Genomic DNA, 26700 nt, shown 5'->3' on the forward strand with positions numbered 1-26700 from the left:
AAGAGAGAGAGGCTATGTGCGGTGGCTCACCCCTGTAATCCCAGCACTTTGGGAGGCTAAGGCAGGTGGATCGCTTGAGGTCAGGAGTTCAAAACCAACCTCACCAACATGGTGAAACCCTGTCTCTACTAAAAATACAAAAACTGAGCCGGGTGTGGTGGCGCATGCCTGTAGTCTTAGCTACTCAGGAGGCTGAGGCAGGAGAATCACCCGGCAGGCAGAGGTTGCAGTGAGCCGAGATTGCACCACTTCACTCCAGCCTGGGTGACAGAGCGAGACTCTGTCTCAAAAAAAAAAAAAAAAAAAAAAAAAGGGAGAGAGAGAGAAAGAGAGGAGATTCCCAGACCCACTATCCTTTTAAATGGTAAATGGAAAATATTAAAACTATTATTGATTTGACTCATTCGAGGCTTAACCTGTCATAAATGTATCTTCTTAATTTCTGTCCTTCAAAACCGCTTCAGAACTTTCTATGAAGTGAGAAAGTAATTACAAATATCTTAGATATTTCTTATTGCATGGTGACAGAATAATCAATCAAAATCTGCAAAATGGAGACATTTTTCAATCTTTAAGGAATATGCGTTAAAAACTAAACAAACACAGAAGAACTATGTCCAACTCTTTAAAATGAACAACGAATTCTAATTACCTCTTTTTGAAACTCAGCCATGGCTTGCTGGAATTGTTTTGCACTTTCCTCTGTGGTGCTCAAAAGCTCTGTGTTGTTATGGAGAGTTTCATTGATAATGCGATCAGACTGAAAATTGAAAAGTATTTTACATTATTCATGCCACAAGGTAGTATTTCAATTTTTCAAACTTTTTCAAAATTTTCAAACATCTGTCCACACACCTCAGATTTTAAAACAGCTCCTAGGATACCTGCCGCCACCTGCAGGAGCAGGATCAGAAGCAAGCCTATGAAAAACTGAAGAAGAGGAAAAGAAATACACATTATCCTCAGTGCATTCAGTAACATCTGGGGACATTTTGGCACAGCACTTCTCTCTACAGCCGGGATTATATCACAGTGAGAGTGTCAGTCACACTCTTCATTTATTCCACTTTTTACTTCAAGCTGAAAATTTTGGGTTCTTTACTACTCAGAAAACTTTGCTCCAGAGACTGATCGAGGAAAGTGGTTCAGGCAAAAAATTATCAAAACAACTATTGGTATCTGTATGATATTGACTAGAGGGAAGTCTGAAAACTGAGATGAATTTATTTGAATGTTATTTTACTCCTTCCCTTTCTTCATCAAACACAACCTCACACAAACTCAGAACTGGCTTTGAAACAGCATCTCCAACTACTATCAGAATCACCTGGCATCTTGTTACATATATAGATTCCTGAAATCGGCCTCAGATACGCTGAATCATAATTTAGAAGGATGCAGCCCAAAGACAGTTAGTTTTTTTAAAAACAAGCTCCTTGAGTAATTAAATTCTTCAATTGCAAACGAGGCCTTGCTTTTCAAAAAGCAATCAGTAGGAATGTTATTAGAGTCCCTTTAAAACTCTGTCTCTATCATCCCTCACAATAATCAAACAGTTTTAAACATTTTTTCTCAGGTACTGATATAATCCTTACTTTATTAGAGGAATAAGTTTAGATTAGATCTGATAAACTTTTATGTCATATTTGTATCTGCTAAACACTTGATTTTTTTCCGAATATTTTAACTATATCCATTTTCTACTGTATATGTTAAAAATGAATGTTTATGAATTATCCAAAACCAATTAATCCTCCTCGATGCTCTCTAAGAGACAATTCTGATTATCTCATTCATTTAAATTTTTTTTTTTTTTTAGCATGGCATGTAAAACACCTATGATTTTACCACAACCCACACTTGGATTCATCTTCCACCATTTACTGGAAACAGTCTTGCCGGTCTCCTGCCATACCCAAGGCTTCTCAGTTCCCAAACACACCAGCTTTCCAGAAAGCTTTTCCTACCCTCACTCATACAAATACCTTATTCACTTCTGCCCTGGTTTGAAAGTCCCATCCCCTGTCTTGCCCTTTGTTTCTGGGGCCACTCCCACTGTAGCTATTTGCTTACTTATTAATCTTCCCTAGTAGGTTCTAAAGGTCTTATGTATTATTTAGCACAATATCTGACACACAGAGGTATGGCAGTAATGTTGAATGAGTGAATGAATGAATAGATGAATGATTAAAATTTGTTTCCTCTCAGAGTATCCTCCAGTTTCTAAGCCAAACTAAGCCAAATCTAAGCCAGATCAGCTTACACACTCAAACCTTCTAAAGAGAAGTTGGAGGTAGAGTTTCATCAATCATGGCATTTTTTAACAGACAATAGGGATGGGAGAGAATTATCTGGAGTCTGAAGGTTGGACACTGGGATTTGTTTAGAGAACTCACCAACAGAAGCATGCAGCGACTTTCTTTTATAGCACCGCAGCATCCCAGGAATCCCATAATCATGATGATGGCACCTACAGCAATCAATATGTCCGCAGCAACATGGGAGCTAGAGCCCACATCTGTAGAATTTAAAATCTGAAGTAAAAAAGAGATTAATGGCAGAAAATTTCTTTCCTTGAAGTTGATTTTGCTCATTCAGCAAATATCCATTGAGTGCCTACTATGTGTCAAGTCCTGTGCCAGCACCTTGAAATACATCAGTGATCTTAAAAAGTACAAATCCTGGCCCTCATGGAACTCACATTCTATTGAAGTGCTATTTGCCCAAATAATGTTTCCAACCTTATATTTTTCTAAAATGATATGTTGAAAGCTGGGTAGAAGAAATGTAATAGGTTTTTTTAAACCCTATTTTAAAAAGCTTAGGACAGTTACTTTTACTCTTCTTGATGTAATCTTTGGTTCACATATTTTGTGTATTCTACATAATGTAGCATTATAAAGCATGTGTTCTTATGGTTTTTAATTCTTTAAAAAGTTCAAGTTCTTTAAATTACTGATAGACACAAAAATATGAATGAATTTCAGAGTCATTATGCTGAGCTAAAGAAGCCACATAAAAAATTAAATACTGTATGATTCCATTTCTATAAAGTTCAAGCATAAGCAAAACTATGGTTATAAAAATCAAAGCAGTGCTTGACTTTGAGCAAGGCAGAAGGGAAAACAAGAGTTAACTGAAAAGGGACATGAGGGAATTTCCATGGGTTAATAAAAATGCATTGTATCTTCATTAAAAAGAAATCCAGTTCCTGATATTTCATATCAATTTTATCTCTTTGTTCCCAGAAGCCATAGTCCATAAAGTCATCTAGAAACTCTTTATTTTGACTGTTAGTTAATGAGATATGAGAGGAAAAAAATCCTAGGGTTCTTTATAGTGGGTGGGCTACCCATCAGGCATAATTCAGTTCTCCCAACAACACACACATACTCGTCTTCACCACCCTCATAACACCTAGCCTCAGTCTACCTCTTGTCCTTGATATGTGGATTTATCCAGAAGTAAATCAAATGAAAAAGTAAAGCCTTGTGCGTGTGTTATGCATAAATCCTGTATGTAGCCCATTTGTCTTCTATAACCTCTATCTACTGGGCTCTCTCTAGATAGAGCACTAGTTCCTAGACTAACTCGAAACCTCTGCCTCCCAGAATGGGCTATATAGCATGGAGGTCAGCTCCTTTAATAGTCAATACAAAAATGACTGATATGCTTTAATGATATTTTTGTTTTTCAAGGCTTTCTAATTCTACTTATTGCCTAGAGAAAACTTTTATTCAACAATCAATAGGAATGAATGTGCTAAAGTTATAAAAGCATTAAAACAAATATCTATATTTTGTCAGGGTCCTAATAAATATGGAACAGTCACCCAACCTACTGGGCTCCAGTTTCCCCATTTATAGAAGGGAATTGGGTCAACCTCTGTGATAGCTAGGCCTCCTTTGTCTCTTAAAAGTCTATGCCTACAGATAATGTTTCAATTTACATATTTTGAAAGCTTGGTTAAGTCCTAAAGATTTTTGTTTGTTTTTATTGTTTTCTTATTAATATTAGAGCTAAAAAATCAGTTTTGTTAATAAACAGGCATGACATTGGAATAAAAATAAATGTGACAAAAATAGAAGCGTTAGGAAACTAGCTCTATGGACTTACTGCTAAATATTGCTTCACTAGAATACTGTGGCCAGTACAGGCGAACCCTGTGAGAGGATGGAAGCCTCACTACCTGGGTTATCAGAACTTAGAAAAGATACCCCAGACATACAAATAATAGTTCAAATATCTACACGTGAGGCCAAGATAGCATGACCAGCACTTGTGCAGCAGGTAGTGAAACACTTCTAGGAGGCTAACCTGGGCAGGGTGACCCACTGCCAGAGACTAGCCAGAAAGCAGTGTATTGACTGTCTAATGGTCATTGTTCCCATTCCAGCCCAACAAGTGTTTATTCTTATTCAAGAATGAAGTGGAAATCTGAGTTCTGATGTTTGCACCAGGGGAGGCACAGCAGGGTTTGAAAAGCTGTCTTGAATGAACACTGTGTCCCTGTGTGTCTTAGGACAAGGGCAGACTTTCAAGACAGAGAAATTCAGCTGGGCCTGAAAGATGAGGACTCAGGAATCCTCTTTGGATCAGAAGGGACCTCCTGGGACAAGGATGGCTGCCCATGTGCTTTTCCTCATGGTGTTAAGTTTATCCTGAGGTAGAAAAAAGGGTCCCTATGAGACACTTCAGCAGAAAGATCTGTCATTTCCCTAACATCCTTCTTTTCTGTGTTTATGTTCATGTTTTTCCTTCTAAAACAGCTACCTCTGTTTTTTTCACTAATAAAAAATTCAGCTCTTTGCTTAGTCTTGATTCTTTGTCACTGGCTTGAGATAAATACAAACCAAGCCAATTTTATATAAGTCAAGCTGGTTAATGTTGTCCTGGCAGACACTGGCTTTTGTTCAGGGTGAGAGGCTGATGAAGTGTGAGTCAAAATGTAACTAAAGGTGCTAACTCTATTAATTCATTCTCATCCCCAGATGTAGAGTAGCACCCTCTCAAGGACAACAGTTCCCCTTTAATACATCCAATATGTACAATTTTTTAACAGACTAAACACCAAATTTGTTTACTAGAAGCACTGGGAAGGAAAGAAAATATCAACAGGAAGTAAAATAATAAAATAAAATAAATTGCAAGCTGCACACACATCTTGAAGGGCCAAAGCACCCTGTAAGTAGGTGACTGTTAATCTCTGTGCTTAATTGAGTCCCAAAGTCAGACTTCAGATTCTATAGGATGGAAATTCTGCACATCTTCAAATGCTCCTCTTGGGTTCAAACACCAGAGGTCCAGGCCATCAGGAAGTCACAATTCCAGTTATCAGTAGAAAACAATCAGTGAAATCCTGATGGACTAGGATGTTACTAAAAAGCTGCCACACCCATCTCCCACCATGGTGAGGCACAGAATGTAGAAGCCACTAATTGCCACTGTGATTCTCTGGGCTTTCTAAAGACAGAAAGCAATTTTTAAAAGGAAAAGAACAACAGGAGAGAGAGAGAGAAGAAACAAAACGAAACAAAACAAAACAAAAAAACAGAGATAGAGGGAGAAAGAAGTTTTCAGAAAAGCCACCCACTGTAGCAAAGAAAACAGAGCAGACGTTAATTCCCTTTTCATCTTTCTTTCCACTAGGCCGTGTTCAAAGACATTTAGCTGCACCATGATATAATATGTTTTAGTAGAAAATATATTGTCTTAATTGCTGGCTTAATAATCTCTCAGTAATTATCAACTTGGAATCAAATTTCTTCTCAGAGAATAACTCTCTTTATGTGGGCAAATACCTTAAAAAGGCTCTAGCAGTAGAAGAGGTGATCCTTTAGTGGCAAGAGCCCAGAAAACAAAGAACAAATAAATGGCTCTGAATGTGTTACAATAATAATTTGCGGGGATGGAGCCCCAGAATAGAAGAGGGGAGAGAAAAGAATAAAAGCACGGGAGCCGGGAAATGGTGCCAGGGTGGCATTATGTTCTGTAAAACTGACAGAACAATCCCTGCACAGTCGCCCCCTCCCTCTTCCCCCAACTCTTCCCACATTTGGGATACTGTGGCATGGAACAGATACCACACATATGGAGTCCAATAGCTGGAGCCAGAATTAACCAAACGAAATACGCTTCCTCCAGTCCTGTAGATCTGGGTAAGAGCTTTGGCACTGGGAACGGAATGATGTGTAGGGGAGGAAAATGGGTCATGTTAATCTTACACATATAGCAAAAATCTGGACATCCCCAGAGAATTACCGAGTTACACCGAGTTAGATCAGCCACTACTGGCAAGCGGTTACCTTTACTGCCAGTTGCCACAGGTAAATAACAACTACCCTTGTACCTTGTTGCCTTTAAAATACAGATTCAAATTATTCTTTTCCAAGAAAACTTCTCATCTTCTTTCCTTTTAGACCAACCACATTGGGATCAACTAAATTACTGTCAATACCTTCTATTATAAAAATTGTTCTTCTTGGTGAGAAGGAGAGGTGGCCTATATCCTCAATATAGGCCTTAAACAAATGGTGGCCTTAAACAAATAGTAAAGGAGGAAAATGTCCACTTTGGCGCCTTCCCACCTGCATCTCACTGAATGTTTTTGAAATTTTTGAATAACACCTCCTCCATTCTCTAGAAAGATTTTTCCACCACTAGCACAGTGCCAGCCACATAGTAATTTTGATGGATTGAATTAAATTATAAAATCATGTAACAGCATAAGTAATTACATGAAGTAGTTGAGAGAAACACTTTAGACATGTTTATTACTATTATTGTCATACTTTCATGATTATAAACGAAATAAACTACATTGGGGAAGGGGTGACTTGTTTTTGCATACTTACCCCTTGAGAGTCACTGCCTACTCGTACCCATATTGATAATGCTAGGATCAAGATACCACATAGCTGCAGAAAAAAACAAAACAAAAAAAAGAATATAATTAGGATCATATGAAACTCTGATTCCACACCCTCTCATCTATCCGGTGACAGTAGTTTATCATTGACTATACTATCACAACCTGGAAGACATACATGAGGCATATTCATGTACAGATCATTGTTGAAATGTTACATTGCAATTTGTAAGTTTGATGAGAATAATTCTATTTTTCATTCACTCATAGGTCTATGGACAAGAAGTTATTTCCATTAGGCCTGGAAAGATTATTTTTCCATGTAACTCTAGCCTTGTGTTTCTGTTAGATTGTAGCATACAAAAGAAAAGTCACAACAGTTTAAAGATAAAATATCTTTATCATGCCTCCGGGTTTGTTTGTGAGAAGCTATGTTGGACCAGGAAAAAAGGGAATGACTGAATAGTCACCATTCATTTAAGATTCGAGAGGAAGGGAGAAGTTGGGATAGACCGGAAAACGTAAAACATTTGACAAGATGTGCAGTTAAGCAACAAGGCTACACATTAATCAACAGTTTTTGAACCCAAATAAACTATCTTAAAAACAAGCTCTTTTAGGTGGTAAAGTTTACTCAGAGAGAAGGAACAATGAAAGACAGAACTTAAAGTCTTAAATTCCTTTAATGACTTTACCAGATTATTTAATTTGGACCAATGCCAACACAATAAAATGTAAAACACATTTTACTTTAGTGTAAGGAGAACTCTTGTCATTCAGGGTTTTTTTAAAAAAGTTATGCATTGTGGCTTCAAAAACAAAAATCAAAGATCTATTATTAGATAGAGATGTTAAGAGCTGGCCTGGTAACATACCAGATACAGCAGGCCTTGGAGGACTGAGTAGACAATTCTGACCTTGCTGTGCTCCGACAGACAAATGTCCTTGGAGCATCACTGCTTTCATGCATGGTTGAGACATATGCCTAGAACCTCCAGACGGCACTTTTAATGGCTTCTCATTGAGTTTGCAGGGAAAATAGAGTCAAGGGCTCTGTTAAGGACTAGGAAGCACAATGAGTAGTTGAGTAACCATAGACTCTGTGCTCCCTAAAAGACCTTGAAAATCATCTAGGTCTAAACCCCTCATTTTGAATGGAGAAATTGGAATCCTGGGTGCTAATTATCATATCATGAAAATGCGGAGCAATTCCTAACCAACCTGCCCTTATAAGATACTTCAACTCCTACAAAATAACGAATGCAATTAAAAACGAAACCTCTTTAACCACCAAATAACCTATGCTATTATCTCATACACACACATAAACACACACACACCATAAAATACAAATGATTCAAAAACACAGCTTTTGTGTTTGAAAATTTTCCTTACTTCTCTAACCCTGAGATTTACAGCATCCTTTCACTAAATTCTAATTTCATTTGCAAAAGAAGACAAATGCTCATTTTAGCAGTTCTTTGTTAAACAGTTTGTGAATGATAATTTATGTCAAATGATAATGAGACCCTCTGGGATTTTCAGTAATTTCATACCAACTGAATTTTTTGTTCGTTGTTTAGTTTGTTCACTGATTATCTTCTTTCTTTTTCTTCTCTTTTCACAGGCAGATTCATAATGATTGGCTTAACAGTCATTCTGGCCTTTAGCTGTAAGTAATGAATCTTACAGCTATTATGAGTAGCATTCTTTCCTGATATTTGTTAAACTATCAGTGAAAAAACTTTAAGAATTCTTAGTAAGAGCTTAGTAAGAACTCACTGTGATATTTTTTAAAACTTTAACTTTTTTGTTTGTGTATTACTATTTACTTTTTCAAGGTATTTAGACATCAAATCATTCACAAATCGTATTAAATCAATCATATCTGCCCCTCAGACAGCAACTTTTAGTCTTCTCAGCCACTGAAAGTTTTCTGTAACATTAACATTTAAAAGAAAGAGTACCCAACTGTTCCAGAAGTCAAAAGTATTTTGCCCAACTAATCTTCAGAATTAGACAATCTTTTTCAGGAACTATGAAGCTGGCCAATGTATCATTTCCATCCCTAACTCTACCTTTTCAAACTTCATTTTAAAAATGAAACAAATGTTTAGAGTATATCATTCTCATCTGAGTGGAGAAATTCCCATGTAAATATCAGTCTAATATCATGAAATTATTCATAACTTTGTTGAATGACTTTAAAAGTAAATTTATTTTCTATCAAGAATGACCATCCTAGAGCCATGAATAATACTGAACTATTTCATCCCATTATTAAAAGATTGACCATTATAATGGTTCTTTGAGCCCTTTACCAAGTTTAGCTTTTAGGGTTTTTCCCCTAATGTTTCTATACTATTTTAAAGGATTAAAAGTATAAATTAATAAATAAATGCCTGCTCTCTACTTTCTGTTGATAACATTGTAAAAGTAAAATGGGTTAGTATCGTGATCCCAGGACCCTGCAGAACTGACTAGGCCTACCTTTCCCTGCTTCTGGTTTCTCTTTGAAGAGAATCACTGTGGTTTCCATTCAGCTTTCACGGAACAGCCATCATTTTATGGAATTTGGATGCAATAGGTCTGAACCAGCATCCTAAGAAATTAGGCAATTTTGATATTTGCTTACAATGGACTGAATTGTGTCTCCACAAAATTCATATGTTGAAGCCCTAACCTCCGGTGTGACTGTTTTTGATGATAGGCTTTTAGAAGATAATTAAGACTAAATGAGGTCATGAAGATGGGGTTCTAATCTGTAGCACTGGTGACCTTATAGGAGAGGTATCTTTCTCTCTCCACTCACACCCAGGGAAAGAACGTGTGAGAAACATGAGATGGCCAAAGAATGAGGGTCCTCACCAGAAACTCAATTGGCTGGCACCTTAATCTTAGCCTTCCTAGTTTCCAGAACTATAAGAAAATTAATTTCTGTGGTTTAAGCCACCCCGTCTACAGTATTTTGTTATGACAGCCCAAGCAGATGACTAAGAACAGGCAGACGCTGAAGAACATAAAATATCAGGAAAAAAAAAGGGGGGAGAGGGGAGAAGATACCATCCAGAACAAAAATAAATGGTAGAATGTTGATTTGTCCTCTTCTCTAATAATGTGTCTCCAATCATCCCTACTCCTTCCCTCCAAATTCTACCCTTTTATTTGGGTGTTTATTGAAGTATGTTTGGAGAATGCTGAAAATGCTATGTGAGGAGGAGGAGTGGATTTTGAACTACATCATAATTGGTCCCAAAATGGACACCTTTTAGATAAGCTTAAGAAACTCTTCCTGTGCTGCTCCTGAGAGGATAAAAAATAAGAAAATATGCAAGTGGATAATTACAAAATTTGTTTTTATGATAACCACAGAACACTAGAGGCGACTCCACGATGATAGGGAGCAAGGATTCCGAAAGCCCTGACATACTAGGACTGTACTGCTGCTGCTACTGTTATTGTTCATTTTCAAGTCTCTTCTTTTACTAAACATTTATTTTAAAGTCTTAGTTCAATTGCATTGTGGTAAGAGAGTGCAGACTGTAGGATTGTTACTTTTGAGTTTTTTTGCATTTCCTTCATCAATTTCTAAAGATTCAGAGATACTAGAAAAGACAACAAAGTCTCAAGAGGCTACAAAGTTTATTAGAAATTTATTAAATATACTTTATTCATTAAATCATTTAGATCCCCTGTATCCATGTTTTTTCTTGTCCTTCCTGAGTTATCAAAAACTGAGAGGCGGGTTGTGTTAAGCTGAATTAATGGAGTTTGCGTTTACTATTCTGTATCTCTAACAGTGTTTCCTCCATATAATCTAATAAATGCTATTTAGTGTAATCAGTCTTGGGCTTTAGCACAGAGTAAATGTTACTAAACTGCTATTTTCTATTACATCTCTTTCCAAATATCCTCCCAATTTACATTTGAGATAATAAAAAATATAACTATCAAGACATGTGACTTCTTTATTTCCAGATCTAAAATGGTTAGCCATTTAACCATGATTTTCCCACGCTTCAACTATCCATTTTTACTTATACCTTAATCATTTTGGATATGTTTCAGTAAATTTTACAGTGTGAATACCCAAAGATCTCTTTCTCTCTTATTCATTTGTGAAAGGCTCTGAATACTCCTCAGACATTGCTCCATTGTCTTCTGACTTTCAGGGTTAAACAGGAGAAGAATATCACCAGCCTTATTTTTGCTTATGCATTATTTGCTTGTTTTCTTTTTTGTTAGTTGTATCTAGACATTTGTAAGATGTTTATTTATCTTTTAACTAAATTAGTAGTTTTCTTAATATTTATTTAGGCATAGATGTCTTCTTTCATTGGGGTAGAACAGGCACTTGCCATCTGCATACAGGTATGTTTTCAGCTCCACAAAATTTCCATATATTAATTTGATTACTATTTGTGTTCCATTTATTTTGTCCTCTTTTTCAAGAGCACAGCTTATTTTGGGTTTCCATTCTCTGTTGTCTGTATCTATTATCTTCTTTCACAACATTTTGATTTCTTTTTTGATTTTCCTGTGGGAGAGCTTATCAGTTTGGGATTCTATGTCACCATCTTTATTTAACGTAATCTCTACAGTGAAGTTTAATTCTGCTATTATGTTTGCAGTTTACTTGCAGTCCTTACATATTTTATCCATTTCCATTTTTATCTCATCCTGTTGTCTTCCAATAAACTTTATCTTCTCTTACAGCCTCCATCCACTGTTTCATGAGGGGTTACTTTCTAGCATCACATTGTGGATACCAATTTCTACATACACTTTTTCAAGATTCTAGAGTATTTCTTTCAGGGATGTGTGCTTGTCCTCTTAAGTCTTCAGGGTTACATATCTTTCACTTATTCAACAGTATTTTCTATTAGGTCTTATGCTAAATTTCCTTGAACAAGATGAGACAAATTCTGATTTAGAGTTCATTCAGAGTAGAATGTGCTGAGGCAGGTGGATCACCTGAGGTCAGGAGTTCAAGACCAGCCTGGCCAACATGGCGAAACCCTGTCTCTACTAAAAATACAAAAAAAAATTAGCTGAGTGTGGTGGCACATGCCTGTAATCCTAACTACTCAGGAGGCTGAGGCAGAAGAATCGCTTGAACCTGGGAGGCGGAGGTTGCAGTGAGCTGAGATCACGCCATTGCACTCTGGCCTGGGCAACAAGAGTGAAACTCTGTCTCTAAATAAATAAATAAATAAATAAGAAAGAGTAGAATGTGCATTCCCTTTACAAGCATGGCCTGATGCTGTTTTGACCTACTAAGCCTCATGTAATATTGGATTTTCTGATGCTGTAAACCAGTGGAGTAAATTAAAATCTTCAACTTTTAGCAGACTCTGCAATCATCGTTTTTAAAAAATCTTCAGCCCCATATGAATGGGGTTTATTGTATTTAGTGTTGATATGGTTTAGCTGTGTCCTCACCCAAATTTCATCTTGAATTGTATCTCCCATAATTCCCACATGTTGTGTGAAGGACCTGGTGGGAGATAATTGAATCATGCGGATGGTTCCCCCATACTGTTCTTGTGGTAGTGAATAAGTCTCACGAGATCTGATGGTTTTATAAGGAGAAATCCCTTTCACTTGTCTCCCATTCTCTCTTGCCTGCCACCATGTAAGATGTGACTTTCATCTTCCACCATGATTGTGAGGCCTTCCCAGCCACACAGAACTGTGAGTCCATTAAATCTCTTTTTATTTATAAATTACCAGTCTCAGGTATGTCTTTATCAGCAGCGTGAAAACAGACTAATACAAGTGTTAAGTGTACACTCCATGTGTCTCCATGGTTGCATTCATGTGCATTTTCTAACAAGCACTCGGTATAACTGCTGCAATTTCTAATTTTTAAATAACTCTAAATTTAGGGAAAATAAATCAACTACATTGTTTTCCTCCCACAAAGGGCCTCAGAAACCACTAAAACCCTATATTCATTTAACTTCAAAACATGTAGAGATGAATGTTCAGCATTTAATCTGTATCCTGCTGTTTCTGAATCAAAAAATGACACAATTTCAGTAATATTCTTACCATACTGTTTCAAAAGTATAACTTTCATATAAGTAACACCTGTAGAACTGTACATCCATTTGAAAAGCCTAGGAAAAATACAAATGACAGCCCACAGGCCACAGGGCATTATATCAGGAAGTTATAACTCAAGGTAATATGCACAGACAACATGTATCCTATCTTCCTATCTTGAAAAATGTGCCCACTTAAATCACCTGGAGGAAAAGGTTTGATTTAGAATTCTCAGGGCATTTGAGCAGGGAAATTTGGGTCCTAGATATTCAAAGTGGAAGGCAGCCTTGGGGCTGACATATCCCTCTACTCCTGCATATTCCTCGCCCTGTGAGATGAGAAGAGGATCAGAGTAGGGCTAAAATTATATTTACCTTTTGAAAGTCCATTATGTATAAAATACTGTCACAGTAGATTCTAACAGTTGTAAATGAAAAAGCAATTATGATGTTTAGAATCAGGAAAAATATGTTAATTGTGCTAGTATTAATGGTCAGTCCTTGGTTACAGGTTTTCATAAAATAGCTTAGTTAATCTTTCCAATTAATTCTGCCAGATAAAATGATCATTTTTATTTCACAAATGCAAAGACTGGAGCACGGAAAAGCCAAGGGAAATGTTCCAGAACAAGAAGGGGTAGATTCAGGATTGAAATCTCAGCCAGTCTGTTTACAAAATCCACCTTTCCCCCATTCCCTTAATTTATGATAGAAGAGTTTCTGACTTATCATATTCTTGCTATCTTATTTCCTCTTTGTTTTAAAACTCAACATTTAAATTTATTCATCACTATGCCAAATAGTTACACACTTCTGCTTCTTAAAAATGCCCATAAAATACTGTTGAAATGTCTTTTTCTTAAACATTTATCTAGTGTTAATTCCTACTTCTTTACATGTATTAACTTATTTAATCATCACCACAAACCCATAAGGTAGATACTACTACTATCCCCATTTTTACAGATGAGAACAAATAAAGCACAGAGAGGTTAACCAATTTCCCCAGAGAAGCACAGCTACTGATGAAGGAGCTGATGTTCAGCCTGCTCTATCAACCAGTGGACTCTAATGCCTTTTGTTGCTGTTTTAGTTCCATGCTAATTACATAGGGTCAGGCAACCACTGTATTTACAAAATTCATACACTTCAGCCATTGTTAGGTCTTCATCTTGAAAGATTCCATCAACGGACACAATAAAATATAATTGTGTCCTATTCTTTTCAGTGTACCACCATCTCAGGGTTATGTCTGCTTTGCCTCCAATCTTTTAATTGCTCTCAGCACATCCAATCTCAATAAAATAAAATGATGAATATTGAAACGCTGGATCCCGGACTCTCTACAAGTTCCAACTTCTTTCTGCTTTCTTCAAACCTCCTTGTGCAGTGGCTTCCTTCAGTTACTAATACATTCAGCTTTACAATTTGGCTCCTCCCTATGACTCATTTGAGATTGATAATGTACCTCATTCTTCTTTCCCTCATTAAGAACTGGCCTTTCCATAGCTCTCTCTCTAGCCATTATTCCATTGTATCCACCAGCCAAAGGCCCCATGTTTCATACTTACTCAGACCCCTAAGGCACCATAAGCATCTACAATATTCCTAGGCTTGAACTATCTGAGAGGAGCATTAAAAAATTGGGGCATTTCATCTATTTTTGAAACAAGACTCAGGGAAATAGGTTTTGTACCTATAATTTATCTATTATCTCTAGCACCTCCAGTTCTCTAACTTGCATCCAACTCTAGCATGAGTAATCAGGAATAACTTTCACTTTTACATGTTTTTCTTCAATTAGTAATTCTAACAAATCGAAATCACCATATACTTATGTGGTATATCTCAAGTTGTCTCCCAAAAGAACCTGGTCTGTTTAGATTAAATGATCACATGCATATCTAAGAGATATTTTAACATCTGGCTCTACTTTGCAAAGGCTCAGTTTTGCAAGGTATACCAGAAAGAACGCATTTGAAAACATAAGGCCCTGGGCATCTATAAGAAAACCACATCAGTGGGGTCATTAAAGTTTTTACTTAAGTAAGCATTAGGAATGTGACAAATTGCTAATTTCCTATGAAGGATTGTAAAATTCCAACTGAGAGCTCAGAGCTGAGCATAGAAGGGACAGTAGATATAGGAACCTTTCCTAACCTCAGAGATTCCTCTTGCTGCCTATATTTGAATTTAAAATATTGATGTCACCTCTTGGCTAAGAAATTATCACTGGTTTTTACAACTGTTGCTCTCACTGAAAGACTCCATTTCAAAATCTCTTATGTAGAGATTGTAAATCCCACCACATATGCTGGTGGTAGGAATCGCCAAGGGACATTAGTTAGAAAGGTCTAACTGAAATCTACAGCATCAGAAAGACTTGTCTCTGTTATCAAAGAAACAAACAGATAATGTAACCATAAAATAATCAGAGCTACGGTCAGGCACGGTGGCTCATCTCTGTAATCCCAGCACTTTGGGAGGTGGAAGTGGGTGGATCACCTGAGGTCAGGAGTTCGAGATCAGCCTGGCCAACATGGTGAAACCCCTTCTCTACTCTACTAAATATTCAAAAAAATTAGCCAGTCATGGTGGCGCATGCCTGTAATCCCAGCTACTCGGGAGGCTGAGGCAGGAGAATTGCTAGAACCTGAGAAGCAGAGGCTGCAGTAACCCGAGATCATGCCACTGTACTCCATCCAGCCTGGGTGACAGAGGGAGACTCCTCAAAATAATAATAATAATAATAATAATAAGAAGAAGAAGAAGAAGAAGAACTCTCCAGGAAAGCAATGATAATATCTGGGTGTGGCATGGTACAGACCTCTACAATCTACCTTAAACCCTATCAAGGTAGGTAGGTAAATAATTCTGAATCTATAACCTACCCCTTTCTAGACTGTTATTTTGATAATTCAGACCCATTTGAAATTTCTGATTAGCTGTTTAATGAAACACTGACCTCTGATGTCTTCATAATAGCTATTAGCACTTTCCAGGATGTTTTAATACAATAAAGATATATTTTAACTGTTTCATAATTTTAAGATTGCTACTGGTTTGAGTGCTTTGGAACATCTTTAATAAAATAGGAGCCTTGCATTTATTAGCATATTAATATTTTGGTTTGTTTACATGTGCCATATATATTCTGTATTATGTAAGGAAAACAATGACTACAGCTCTTTAAAGACAGATATTAGAACTTGGTGGAGAAATAGCTGATTCCAGGTCTGGACAGGAAATAAGCAAGTGATCTGGAACATGTCAAACTAAATACTAAAGAGGTTATCAAAGTTATTAGGATCATTTCAAAAGAATTTCGGTCAACTTGGAAGAAGCTCCTGATGGCCAGAGATCGAACAAATTGCACATCAATAAGGGTAAACATTGTAATGGAGCTGATCTATCATTTCATAAGGATACTTAAAGAAATACTAACTTATCACTGTTGGATAATACTAGTAACTTAACTCATCACTTGCAATCTGGTAAGTAAAGAATAAGAAAGAAGTATTTTATGTCACTTAAAAAATATTAAAAATGGGATACCCAGGTAATGAAACAGTAAATGAGAAATTTCTCCTTATAGAAAGTGCTCCAGCTAATAAATAAAGAAAAGTTGATGAAACTAGAATATCATCACTTTGAACCTCTTAATGAACTAATGATGGATTTTGGCCCTTGACCATCAATGGCTATGAACGTCACAAAAGAAGGAAACAATCAAACATCCAGTGCCTCCTCATGAAAGAATACACTTATGATTGTCGTGCCAAAAAAAAAAAAAAAAGGACCTTGAATTGTATCAGGCTGCACCACAGGTATGCAAATAGCAAAATCCAGACTGTGGGCAATGTGATAAAACAAACAACACACACCAGTGCATAAAATTTCAGTAGGGAGAAAAAGAGGTGTTGACTGGGGGAGAATCAACTGATTAAAATAGACATGAAATATACATTAACCAATCACAAAGTGTGGACCTTATTTAGATCCTGATTCTAACAGGAACATTTATGAGGTAATTGGAATTTTCAGCCCTGAATGGGCTCAAATTTGAAAATTGATTAAAATTGTCAAATCAATTTAACAATTGATTGTAAAAATTCTTATTAAGTTTTTAAAGCGTAATAATGATATTGTGGTTACGTTTTTTTTTTTTTTTTTTTTTTTTTGAGATGGAATCTCTGTCACCCAGGCTGGAGTGCAGTGGTGCAATCTCGGCTCACTGCAACTTCCCCCTGCCAGGTTCAAGCAATTCTTCTGCCTCAGCCTCCCGAGTAGCTGGGACTACAGGCACCCGCCACCATGCCCAGCTAATTTTTTGTATTTTTAGTAGAGGCGGGGTTTCACCATGCTGGCCAGGCTGGTCTCAAACTCCTGACGTTGTGATCCACCCACCTGGGTCGCCCAAAGTGCTGGGATTATAGGCATGAGCCACTGCGCCCTGGCTGTGGTTACATTTTTTCAAGAATTATTATGTTTCAGAGATATATATATACTAAAATGCTTACAGACAAAATTATATATCTGAGATGTGCTTCAAGATAATATGGGGTGGGGGGAGTGAATAGAGTAAAAATGGAGAAAGATTGGCCATCTTTCTGTGGTCACTGGGGCTGGACAATGGAGTTGATTACCTATCCTATCTTCTTTTGTGACTATTCAAAGTTCTCCATTAAAAAAAAAAAAAAGCTAGAAACAAAACAAAATCAAAGAATACAGGTCTTTTTTTATATATCCTACTCCCAATGCGTAATCAATTTAAATATCTCAAGGGAAGAAATGTATCAGAACTAACTAAAAGACTGGCATATATGTAGCATGAGCTACATTTAGTATTTGCAAAAGCAGCCCATTTTTTAAACCTAAAAACAGCCTATTTTTTTTTTACCTTCTTTATTTTACTTTTAAAAATATTTAGTTATTTAAAATTCACCAATATATCTATTTGTGCTCATTAGCACTACTGATCATTGAATGGAAAATCAGTCTATACAATAAAGCTGTATTCATGTAGCTAAGTTTAATTAAGTTCATCATTATTTTAATAGAACAGAAATATAGCAACACATAGATATGAGATGTCTGTTTACTAAAGACTTAAACAGAGGTCTACTAAAGAAACAAAACCAGAGTTCTTTCATCCTTGGAGTGGATAAGCTAGCTTTTAATCCAGTATACAAAATACTTTTTTCATTTAAATACTTTGTGCTAGTTCCATTGATTGACACTTAAACAATCTTTAATTGTACTATATATGCTAAAAATGATAAGGTCAATTTCCCAACATCCCAGCTTGCTCTTTTCACACCTTCTTTTTCCATTTTCCAATGACAGATGTCACTTATCAATTTGTTGGTTATGTCTATGTCAATGAACTTTCAAGAGAAACATAACAAATTGCTGAAATACAAATACTGTCAATTAAAAGGTGGGGTGATGACACATCAAAATACTGACTTTAAAATGCCAATACATATATATATCCACTGCCTTAGTTTGATCTTCTTATGATTTAGGAATTTTATCATTTCCCCCTCAAGTTTTTCATGACCCATTTTTTTTTTTTCTTTGAGGCTCTGAAAATGATCTTTATTGTCCCACACCCTGTGATTCACCTGTTCAAACCCAGAAGTGAAGGGCAGGAATCAGGACCCAGGCTCCGGATGGAATCAGACCATGTTTTTACCACAGAGTCTTTAAATTAGGGAGGCCTGCTTGATATACAACTAAGAATAATTGTCCTTTAGTTAAGGGGTATTTGTTTTCCTTTGTGATTGTTTTTACAGCAATATCAAAACATTTATGAAATGTTTATCCTCACAGATTCTGAAGTGCACTTTTTTGAATCATTGGCTCATTTTCAATTACTGAAATAACCAAAGAAAGAACAAATACATCCAAACAAGTACATGGAAAATATATTTTCCCTCTTCTCCTATTTCTCTAGTGTACAGTCTGTTCTTGTTTACGATATTTATATCAAGATCCCCTTTCTTGCATAAAATTGATAATTAAAAGGAAAACACTTACCCAGAACAAGAAGTTGAAGGTAAACATAGAATATTTTATACAGCCACTCACACCTGCCATTTCGGAAAAGGATTAGGAATCCAGATGCCGTGAATGTAACTATTCGTTACAGGTTTGTCCTGCAATGTGCTCTGGAGCAACTTGCCTGCAGAGATTCTGTACCCACGGCTTCAGAGTGGAAAGAGAAAGCAAAGAAGTAGAAGGAGGAATAAAACGGTTATTAAAGTGGATAAAAAATTAACCCATACATTTAAATATCGCAAAGGCTATCTCCAGGCAAGTATGTTCCTTTGCTTGTCATGGCTCCTGGGGCACTGGGCCAGGATATTTATTATCCTTTCTCAAAAACTGCCTCCTCCAAAGTAAACAGATATCAAGTGAAGGGAGTGGCACTGGATCAGGCGAGAGAATGGCACAGTGCTACTATGTTCTTGGCTTTCAGAAACCACTGCCTGACTTCCCTACCCTCCATTTCAACTACGGGGAAATAAGGTGGTTTTGTTCTGAGTTAAGCGGACATTGTATCTACTCATTTTTGCATTGCATTTTCTCAATACTACAAAATTTCTTCTAAATGCAATAAAATGCATTTAGAAATCTGCAAAATATCAAGGCTTAGACATAGCAACCTGTTATCATGAAACCCAGAATAGTAAAACAACCATTACATGTATCTGCCCTCCAAAACATCTAAATTTACTTCAAAACAATTCCAGAGCTGCCGTAAATGCTCCGCAGAAATTGCAGAGGGAGAGGCAGCCTTGCCTGTGGTGATAAGACCATTTGCTTTTTATCTTTATTTTTTTATGATATAAAGGGAAAGAAATCATAAAGTGGCACTGACTGCCACATTGTGTTCATTTTATAATGTGTAGTCATTTCGATAGCTTGGTTTGTTTTTAAGGTGGACACTGTACTTTCCTTCCTCTGATAAATTATGTCTAGCAACAGCTCTTTTCCACCAACTCAGTTTCTGGATTCCAGGTCCTCTTGGACAAAACATTCAAAATGAGAAGGTGGTCATGGATCAGTGACCATAGATTTTACTATTTGTTTCCAGTGCTAATAGAAGACAGCTGTCTCAGGTAAAGGCAAAATTATCTGACATAATCAGGGAGGTGTGGACTGCTTTGTGTAAACAGCCTGGGTCATGTTAGTTTCCACATCTTGCCTCTCAAAGGGAGTTCTTCTCCCCCTAAATAAAAGAACCCTCTACTTTAAAAGGTTGTTAAGAAAATTGCTCTTTAGAATCTTTGCTAAGTTTTACATGATAAGCAAGCATGAACTCCTTACAAAAGAGAAATATTATTTCTAATTTTCACTGGCATACAATGTTTTTGAAACAATCCCACTCCCTGACTACAAATACAATATATTTTAATCCATTATCAATAATAATATTTAGTGTTAAAGGCCAAATTTAGGATTAATTCCAAAAATAATGGCTTAATATATAAACCATCACTAAAATTGTTTGTGTTCTGTTTCCTACTAGAAAATGGAAATAGTTTCACAACCTTCTATTGAGATATTCTGTATACAGAATAAATCCATGGCTGAAAGAATAATTTCAGGTTGAATGAAAACCAAAATTGATTTATAGTCCCAGAAATGATTATTTATCAGTTAGAGGCTAAAATTTAAAAAAAGTTACAGATTTAAATGCTGCTTTGTTGACAAGAATATATTGAATACTACCAAATTTTAGTTTGAAATAGATATTTTGGTGGATGCTGAACATCCTGAAAAAGAATCTTGTATAGTCTTTTGTTAAATCACTCTTGAACTCTGTAACACAAAAATCAATGGATATGTTTGTACAAGAGAATTACTGTGTAATAGAACCCCCTAGTCCAATTCAGAACCTATATGAAACAGTTCACTCCTGGAAATTCCTACCCTTATTAATGTTATAATCACACAACACTCTCCCAGGCTGAATTTGTACAGGTATTTTGTATTCCTCTTTCTTTCTATCCAATCACTCTTACTGGTCTGTGTAGTTCCTAAATTACTGTCAAAACTATTTCTTCCATCTCATCCTTTTGCATTTCATTATTCAGTCCTTCATCATTTCTTACTTGAGCTGTGTCAATAGAATGAGAATTAATTTCCGTGGCAGTCTCTCGCAGCTCCTCTCTGCCTTAGCACTTTAAAATTCTTTTTGAGAAATACTTATTGATTAGGTAATGATAATGATGAAAACCCAATCTAAGGATATTTTCCTTTTACCTACAAGATAAAGTACAGATTCCCTAAGGTAGCATTTACAGCACATGGCAAACAAGTCCTCCACCCACTTCCCAGAACTTTGTCCCTCCACTTTCTTCCTAGGCAGCTTCCGCTTCTAGGCTCCATAACCATAGAATTAATTCCCAGGCCTAGAACACACCTTTGGATTTTATGCCTTGTTCCTTCTGCCTGGAACATCCTTTCCCAACTTCTCTATTGCAACATCCCTGTGGAGCCTTCCCTTCCTCATCCTCTGCCCCCACTCTGGGCAGATTTACTTGCTTCTCAGTCCTCAAGCCCATTATTATTTGAACAGACCTTAATCTACAATTGCCACTATGTCACATTTATTTGTGTCTCTCCCCCAGATTTGATTCTATATGCCTGAAAAGCAGAAATCTTACCCTATTCCACCTCTGTACCTACAGTAGCTGGCATTAGAGCTACAGAGATTTGCAATGGCACCCAAGCTCCTCAGAAAGTTCAACTAGTGATTTCCTCATAAGGTTCTCTAGGGAACTACCAATATGCTACCTCTGCCTTTAAAAAAATTATTAGGTAAAGAAAAACAGTTTATTAATTTCAGGACTTGTCAGATCCTTCAACTTTCTAATATTCAAGGAGGTGATAGCAATTCTGAAGTGAATATAATCTCAGAACATATTTTTGAATGACACATCAGGACCGGTGTTACAGAACATACATACATACTTACAGAAGTACAGAAGCACTGTTCTAGACGAACTCTCACTCTTACACCTGAGAAAAGAGCAGCATAGGCAGACTGAGTAGCCTAAGTTCACAAAACTGGTTAGTGACAGATCTCCTTCTAGAAACAAGGTCGCAGGATTATCAGATCAGTATTCTGTCTACTGGCGTCAACTATCTCTTGAGTTCTGTAGTACAGGAATGAGTCATTTACTCATTACTCATTTAATATGTCTTAGATATTGAGAAATTTTCATATAACAGATATTTTAACAGTGGCAGGAGGTTGCAGGGGTTGAAGATTGTCAGTAATAAATCTTAGACCCTGTGAAAGACCAGGCCAGTAAGGAAAGAAATGGATAGTGAGATATTATAAGAAGAAATGACAATCGAGGGGAAGAACAGAGGGAAAGTCTAAGTAAATTTAGATAAAGTTTTTCTAATGTTGTCATCGTGCCAATTATTATTCCTTGTAGCAAATGCACAGAGTAAGGCAGAATAATGATTCCAATTTGATTAATCATGAAAAGTCTCCATGAGGCAGTCATCAATGAACTAGATTTTCATAGCAGTATGGGAACCCATGCAGGGAAAAGAAAGAGAGAGAGAGATTCCTCATGCTCAGGGCAGAGGAAAGTGCATGAGTAGCACAATCAAATACCCCACAGAAAATATGGTACTTTCTCTAAGTCATCAGGCAAACCAGGCCTACATTTGGGACTTGAACCAGAAATTAAGCACAGATAGTTCATATTTTCATCATGATATCATCTTCTCTTCCATAAGATAATATTCAAAAATTTATTCAATGGATGTATTGAATCCTTACCATATTCCAGGCATGAGACTAAGTGCTGGAGACATAGTAGTTTATGAAACAAGATAAAAATCCCTGCCTTCCTGGGCCTTACACCATGGTGAAAAGATAACCTCTTTGCATTTTTGTTTCCAACATCTTGTTACCCAATATATTTGTCCATGGAGTAGACAGTAAAAAAGCAATTCATGTGTTGTAGAGAAAAGATTAGTTTTTTTTCTCATCTTTTATACTCTCCCATCATCACTGTCCCTCTATACTATTTGTTTTTCATGATATTGTTAATAATCAATTCATGTTCTTAAAGGCTAATAGCAGCAATAAAAACATAATGTTGCGATTTCTCTTCCTTATGACTCTACTGAGGGGTGTGTATGTAAGGACATGAGATCATACACTCTGAACAATTTGAGTGAAGAGATTCTGGTGCTTTTAGCATGTTTCATTTTGAAAAACCTTTTTTCTTATTTTTGGAAAGATGGAGTTCTCACTTAGGGGTTTTATGGTCTCTTTTACAGGAGCAGAGCCTTGGCTCTTGTGCTCTAGTCCCATTCTAGCCTTCCTGAGACCAATATTATTCTTCTGCTTTCATGTGATCCTAATGCTCTGTTTCCTACCCTGTGTGCTTATGCAGCCTGGCTCATAAAAACCTTTTGTGTATTCCCACTGGAAATGCACCAGATAGGAAGCATCCGGTATGGGAAGGATGCGTCTCCTCTCTTTTCAGGACATTTTAAGGCAACTGTCTCTACTTAGAGTATTAATTCCAGCTCAGAACTAAAGTAGGGGTTAAAATTGTCATTGTGCAGTAGTAATACAGTGTTCATAGAAAATGGATACCCAGTATTCAACATTCTTCCTCTTCTATAGATATTTTATTCTAAAATATTAATGACTTGCACCTGGACATAAATTTACCATATAGGACACATAAGGAAAAATATGGAAATGTGTATGAAAGAAACAGACTTTAGATCACCAAAATATGTGAATATAAGGAAAACTGAGGCAAAACGGTGCAGTGATTAAAAATGCAGTTTATAACCATGGCAGATTAGAGATGCTGTGGCTTCTCATTAGGCCTCACTATGGCATTTATACTCTTTTTACAGCAGATTAAGAGCCAGTTGCTGGGTGGGAACCAGGGTCAGGTCCTTGGCTTGGCAGTCCTGAAGTTCCACTTTGCCAGCCTTTCTAGGGGTGATCTGCTTCTTGGGAAAGATTCACCTTAAATGCTCTCACAGGAGCCAGAATGCCAATTTCCTAGTTTATCATGAGAAATGCACCCATCAGACTATCCATCCAGCATAAGACAGTAGCTGATCAGAACACTCCATCCCTGGAAAAAAAAAAAAAAAAAGGCAGCACAGAAGCCAGAGCCATACACAGATGGTGTCTTGGGGGATACATTTGGTAATGGAGTCAGTGTTGCCAAGATATGATACCACCCCAGAGTCTAGAACCACCACAGAGATCCAACAGCCAAACCTTCCAGAAACGTTCAGTGGTCTTGGCATCCTCTCTGTAAAATTGCTGTGATACACCACCAAATTCGTTCTTCTTGAGGTTACCTTCTCTGTACTCCATTCAGTCCCTGCCCACTCTGTGGTCACATCTATGTCCAGACAAGAGTCCATGATAATTGACTAGGTTTCCATTTACCAGACTGTAAATACAATTTAGTCCTGCTTCCAAGGTCACATTTTAATTGCATTTTAGATACTCCTAAAATTCTTCACTCACACAAGATTGATCACGTGGTTCATTCCTATAGATTTTACTAGTTGATTTGTCAGAGGTTGATCTTATTTTTCTTCTCTCTAAACCAGGACTCATGCCAATGCACAGGCTGCAATACTCAACAAGAAAACGAAGAATACAAAGCAGGGCTTTGTAATCACCATGTCAGGATCATTGAACAGCCCATTTTTGTGCTTTATTATTTGCCTGGCTGTTTGCTTTTGAGTTTAAGGTTTAAATGCCAGCCTGCTTTTCTCCGAGTTCTCTCTGAATCAGTTCTTTGTTTGCCAAGTTCACAAGGTACACATTAACTACTAAACATGATTAGGTTCTAAGTTAACAGTGGTTAAGAGGTAGGAAAGTGAGTGGAGCCCACCAATACAGAAGAAAAAAAAATAGACTAGGATGGTGATATTAAACACTTGTATGAGACATCAGCTTCTCAAACTGCAGGAGCCAGCAAAATGTTACACTGAATTTAACACAGCCTTATTCCATGACTGGTCAGAAATAAACATAGACACTTTACTCAAAATGCTAATTACGATCTCACAAGTGACTAATTCCAAATTACAAAGATTTATTCAACCTCACACAGTGGGAATGTATTGCATGGTATTCTGGTTCCCCAGGAAAAATAAAGTAACAGGAAGTCATTGTAAGAGGTCATTTATGAGGAAATCCCAAACCTCCATTTCACACCTTTGTAAGAAGCAACAAAATGTATCCCAAATAAGCTCAGGTAGAAAATAACTCAATCTCTGGTGTGAAGGAATTTCTCTGTAGTCACAGAGAGGGATATTTTAGGTTTTTCTTGAGTCCTTGGAAGACTTGATTTTCACTTAATGTGAGAAGAAAACGAAAGACAGGGATATCCCAGGAAACCTGTGGCTGAATGCCTGAACCATGGTTCCCAAAAAGAGAGAGCAATGGCCTGACTCCATTTCCTCACTGTTGTCCCAGATGAATGGACCATCCCAATTTTAATCATATCAAACAAAAGTGCATGTCTTTAAAAATACAATATCCAAATGCAGTCTTTCCAGAATTCAAGGATGGAATACACCATTCCTCTGAGAATTCTCTTTTGGTTCGTTTCTCCATTTATCATCAGGCATTAAAGCGTCCTTCCTTGGCCTTCCTAGTAATTACTTACTTATTAATATCCTGGTTGATTCAGAAATTGCCTCACCTGTAAAGCCCAAACATGTGAGAAAGTCAGTTTTTTAAATTTTTTAAATTAGGCTACCCTTGAGGGTTATTCAAATACCTTTAGGTCAAACAAAGCCCAGAGATTGTTTCGCTTTACACAGAGTCACATTGATCTTTCATGTACACAAATCATTCAACCTTCAGAAACTATTCCAAAGGAGACCTTACTGGTTTGGATGGTTTTTATTAATTATGGAAAGGGCCCAAACTCTTTCTGCATGCTAATTTATTTATATCATATTTCTACTTGAGGCTTCAGCGAGCCAGGGAATTCCCGTAAGTGCTCTGCTGTCTTTCCTCCTCACTCTTTATGCTTTCTTGAATACATGAGTGTGAAGAAGCAGTGTTAAGCCAGAAAGACTGGCCTAGCCAAGACCCCTCAAGAAGGAATCTGCAAATCTGGGAACACATTCCAGAACTTCTTGCTACCAGCACAGAGCCTGATGTATAAGAAGTATCAGCCAAAAATTTCAAGTTTCTCAAGGATCATTGTATTCTCAGCCAATCCCCTAAAGAGCTCTCTGAGAAGAAAATAGTTCATAAAGCAATTCTCTCTGCAATAAAAGATTATGTCACTCCCTACCTCTGAACCCTCTAATGTATTCCCATTGCAATTAGAATAAAATCCAAAGCCACACAAGATAGGCCCTTGGCTGACTCAACTTCATTTTGCCCCATTCTCTCCCTTACTCACACTGCTGCAGCCAGAGTGGATACCCTGCTGCTCCTTGGACATGCCAAGCATATTCCTAACTCATTTCCTCCACCTTCTCCGCTGAATCCTCTTAGTCTGAAGAGCTAGACAGTTCATCCTCCTCATTATATTTCATATCTGTTTATCTGTTGTTTCCTTTTCTGCTTTCTTTCTGGAATGTTTACTTCAGGAGGTCAAGGGCACTTTTTGTGTTGTTCGCTGCCATATCCCCACAGCTTGGAATACAGTAAGCTCTCAATAAATATTTATTGAATGAATAACTGAATAACAAGTTATCTAAATATACTAACTCATTTTTAAATAACAATAGAGAGCCCCT

At 36.9% G+C, this 26700-nt stretch overlaps 1 protein-coding gene across 3 annotated transcripts in view; it reads right to left on the minus strand.

Annotated features, from left to right (window-relative positions):
* The window catches only part of TSPAN8 (tetraspanin 8), an 88351-nt gene that overhangs the window by 19596 nt on the left and 42055 nt on the right, over window positions 1–26700 (minus strand). For 2 of the 3 annotated variants that reach the window (XM_050746632.1, XM_050746630.1), the window contains 5 exons: window positions 18958–19125; window positions 6855–6917; window positions 2397–2534; window positions 856–930; window positions 653–760 (listed from right to left, as the gene is read on the minus strand). In XM_050746632.1, the coding sequence (XP_050602589.1) occupies window positions 653–760; window positions 856–930; window positions 2397–2534; window positions 6855–6917; window positions 18958–19017 (444 nt within the window). In that variant the 5' untranslated portion in view covers window positions 19018–19125. Of the gene's footprint in view, window positions 1–652; window positions 761–855; window positions 931–2396; window positions 2535–6854; window positions 6918–18957; window positions 19126–21904; window positions 21923–26700 lie in introns of those variants that run through there. The other variant, XM_050746631.1, reaches the window with a different exon arrangement.

The sequence above is a fragment of the Macaca thibetana genome, chromosome 11 (assembly GCF_024542745.1).
Source record: "Macaca thibetana thibetana isolate TM-01 chromosome 11, ASM2454274v1, whole genome shotgun sequence".
Taxonomy (NCBI): domain Eukaryota; kingdom Metazoa; phylum Chordata; class Mammalia; order Primates; family Cercopithecidae; genus Macaca; species Macaca thibetana.